At 38.2% G+C, this 3,646-nt stretch overlaps 1 protein-coding gene across 1 annotated transcript; it reads right to left on the minus strand.

The window, feature by feature from the left end:
• Positions 1–1,911: 1,911 nt before the first annotated feature.
• On the minus strand, positions 1,912–2,553 carry LOC111381404. Its single transcript, XM_023005179.1, has 2 exons — positions 2,549–2,553; positions 1,912–2,407 (listed from the first exon to the last, which is right to left on the minus strand). Exons 1-2 carry the CDS (start codon positions 2,551–2,553, stop codon positions 1,912–1,914), a joined length of 501 nt encoding a protein of 166 aa, XP_022860947.1.
• Between the last annotated feature and the right edge of the window lie 1,093 nt (positions 2,554–3,646).

Genomic DNA, 3,646 nt, shown 5'->3' on the forward strand with positions numbered 1-3,646 from the left:
GCTCATTCCACACTAAATATTTGGTTATCTAGGAAGATCTAGTTGATGTCTATTGACTTTGCAAGCTCTCCAGGTTCCAATCGAGACAAATGGTGTCCCATAACGTTCTTACTGCCCTTTTTATCCCTGATTTCAATGTCAAACTCTTGTAACAATAAAACCAAGTAAATCAATCTCGGTTTAGCATCCTTCTCCATCATCAAATGCTTCAATGTGATGTGATCCGTGTATTCTATAACATAAATTAACTAAAGTTTTGTCAGAACGTTAAGTCGAGGCACTATGACTTTAGACCTAACAAGATGCAACCTGAATTTGTCAAACGCATAAACCACTGCCTAGAGCTCATTCTCTATAGTTTCATAATTAAGTTGTGCATCATTCAGGGTTTGGCCTGCGTAGTAGATGACATGGAAGATATTGTTTCACCTTTGACCCAGAACGGCCCCCATGGCATGATCACTAACATCACACATTAACTCAAACGGTAGTTTCCAATCTAGTGCCATAATTACTGGTGCTGAAGTAAGTTTTTCCTTCAAAGTATTGAAGGCTTTCAGGCATTTCCCAATAAACTTATACAATACATCCTTCATCAATAAGTTGCATAATGGCTTTGTAATCTTCGAAAAAAAATTATGAACCGTTTGTAAAATCCACCATGTCCTAGAAAGCCGCGAACACCCTTGATTGATGTAGGTGGCGATAACTTTTCAATGACCTGAATCTTCGCTTAGTCCACCTCAATCCCCTTTGTTGATACACTATGTCATTGTATAATCCTTTCTTATACCATGAAGTAGCATTTCTCCCAATTAAATACCAAGTTCATTTTCTTACATCTCTGTAAGACCAGTTCAAGTATTCTAAGCACTCATCAAATGAAGACCCGAAGATTGAAAAGTCATCCATGAATACCTATATGAACTTTTCAATCTTTGAAATGTGGAAGGGGCATTACAAAGACCAAAGAACAACCTACGGTAGGCAAAGGTACCATAGGGGCAAGTACATGTGGTCTTTTTGTGGTCATCCAGAGCCACTGGTATCTAATTGTAACTTGAGTACCCATCTAGGAAGTAGTACTGTGAGTGGCCTTCCAATCTCTACAGCTTTTGATCAATGAACAAGAGGGAGAAATGGTCTTTTCTTATGGCTACATTGAGTTTGCGGTAATCGATGCAAATCTCTATCCCGTTACTGTTCTGGTAGGAATTAACTCATTTTTCTCATTTAGTACAATTGTGATTCCATCTTTCTTTGGTACAACCTTAACTAGGCTGATCTATGTACTATCTTATATAGGATATATGATGCCTGCATCCAGAAGCTTAAGTACCTATGCCCTGATCACTTCCTTCATAGTCAGATTCAACCTCATTTGACTCTCTATACTTGGCTGAAAATTTTACTCCATGAGAATCTTATACACACACAGTGAGGGGCTGATCACTTTAATATCTACTATAGTCTATCCAATTACTATTTTATTCTCCCTGAGTACTCTAAGCAATTTTTCTTCCTCCACCTCGCTGACTGCGTTCAAGTTAACGATCGAAAGTGTACATGACTCCCCAAGTAGGTATATCTAAGATGTGGTGGCAATTGCTTCAGTTCTAATGTAGGTGGCTGTTGAATAGATGGTAATGGCTTTGTGGGTCCTAATCCAAGCTCCTTAAAGTGCCTTTTCCATGTATATGGTAGGTTGGTCTCCAAAAACCTTGCACATGTCTCAATCTCTAGAGAATTTGAATGTGCTGATTGAGAGTGTACAATGCAAGCTTCGTAAGCATTTGATGGGTTGTACAGTAGAAATGTGTCCTGAACCACTTTTTCAATTACATCAATTTGGAAGCAGTTATCTGACTCTGTAGGTAACTTCATAGCCTTAAAAACATTAAAAGAAATTTGCTATTCTCCAAGTCTCAAAATCAACAGCCCCTTTCGAACGTCAATTAAAGCTCTACCGGTGGAAAAGAATGGTTTGCCTAGGATCAGTGGTATATCCTTGTCTTCCTTCATCTCCACGATGAAAAAATGGACAGGATATATAAATTTCTCCACTTTGATTAGCACATCTTCTATTATCACTCTTGGACATGTTAAGGATCTGTCAACTAATTGTAATGTCGCAGCGGTAGCCTTGGCTTCTCTAAATCCAAGTTTTTTGAAAATGGATAGAGACATTAAATTAATACTTGTAACAAGGTCACATAAAGGTTTATAAAAATAAACTTTACCAATAATGCAAGGGACTGTGAAACTCTCTGGATCTTTCAATTTCGATGGGAGCTTCTTCTGAATTCTCGCGCTACATTTTTTAGTTAGCATCACCATCTCATGTTCTCCTAACTTACGTTTATTTGATAAGATGATCTTTAGAAACTTGGCGTAGCCAGGCTCTGGACTAGTGCATTGGTGAACGGGGATGTTTATATGGAGCTTCTTGAAAATCTCAAGAAATTTTTATATTGTTGCTCTATCTTTTGCTTCTTTAACTGTTAGGAAAATGGAATGCAGGCTTATAAGGCTTGACTTGCACTGTTGCCTCATCTCATGATGTCCCTGATCCTTCTTCTGAGGTAGATTCCTTTATTTGCTTATCCGGCTCCACAGTCTCATCTTTTGTAGGCATTGTTGTTTCTTTATTTACACTCGGCATTTTGGCTTGTATTTTAGGCAGTTGTACCCCACTTCTAGTTGTAATTGCCTTAGCATACTCCTTTGCGTTGATTCTCGTGTTTCTTTGAAAACTACTAAGTGCTCTGCTGGTCAAAACCTCTACCATCTAGCCTATTTAGGTCTTCGGATATTTGATGGCTTCATTTTGATCTTGAAGAGTAGCTTAGGTTTTCCTCATGAACTGATTGTTAGCTTCCATGTGCTAATTGGTTGTTTCTATGAATTTTTTTGAACATTTCTTCTAGATGAGTCTTTTTCTCTTGCAATTGTTCTGTTGGCGCTATCCTAATTGAGCAAAATCCGCATGTTCCATTCTTTATGCTAAGATTGGGAATTCTATTATTATATGTTCAACTCTGCACTCCTTGCAACTAACCTTCTTTGCTGTGCTGATTGTGACATACTATTCACCTTGTGATATAGTGAGTCAATATTTATAGATAGGGTAGAATATACGTCCACTCCATAGACTCTGGATGTCCTCTTCTGAATTGCTCTCTCTGATGTCCACATAGTTGATGTAGTAGCCATTATCTCAAATAGTTTCAGTGCTTCATCAATTATTTTTGTGGACAGTGACTTGTTAGATGAGGAGCCAACCGTGCTTTTGAAGGCTGGAATTAGTTCTACATAGAAATACTGGACTTGGAGTCCTTTGCTAAACCCGTGATGTGGACACTTCCCCAACATGTTTTTAAACCTATTCCAAGCTTCATCAAAGTTCTCTGAATTGTCTTGACAAAAAATAGATGTCATACTTTAGCTTCGCAATCTTGGCGAGTGGGAAGAACTTCGTGCATAATTTCTGGGCTAGATCGTTTCATAGAGTGATGCTGACTATTAGTTGAGAATCTTACCATTCAGGCAATACAGTGTGCATGATAACAACCTTAATCTAATAGCATTGTCAGAGACCACCTAATATCTGAAGTGTTGGCACATCTCAAAGAATCGAGAGACCTAC

Source organism: Olea europaea, unplaced genomic scaffold (assembly GCF_002742605.1).
Source record: "Olea europaea var. sylvestris unplaced genomic scaffold, O_europaea_v1 scaffold23, whole genome shotgun sequence".
Lineage (NCBI taxonomy): Eukaryota > Viridiplantae > Streptophyta > Magnoliopsida > Lamiales > Oleaceae > Olea > Olea europaea.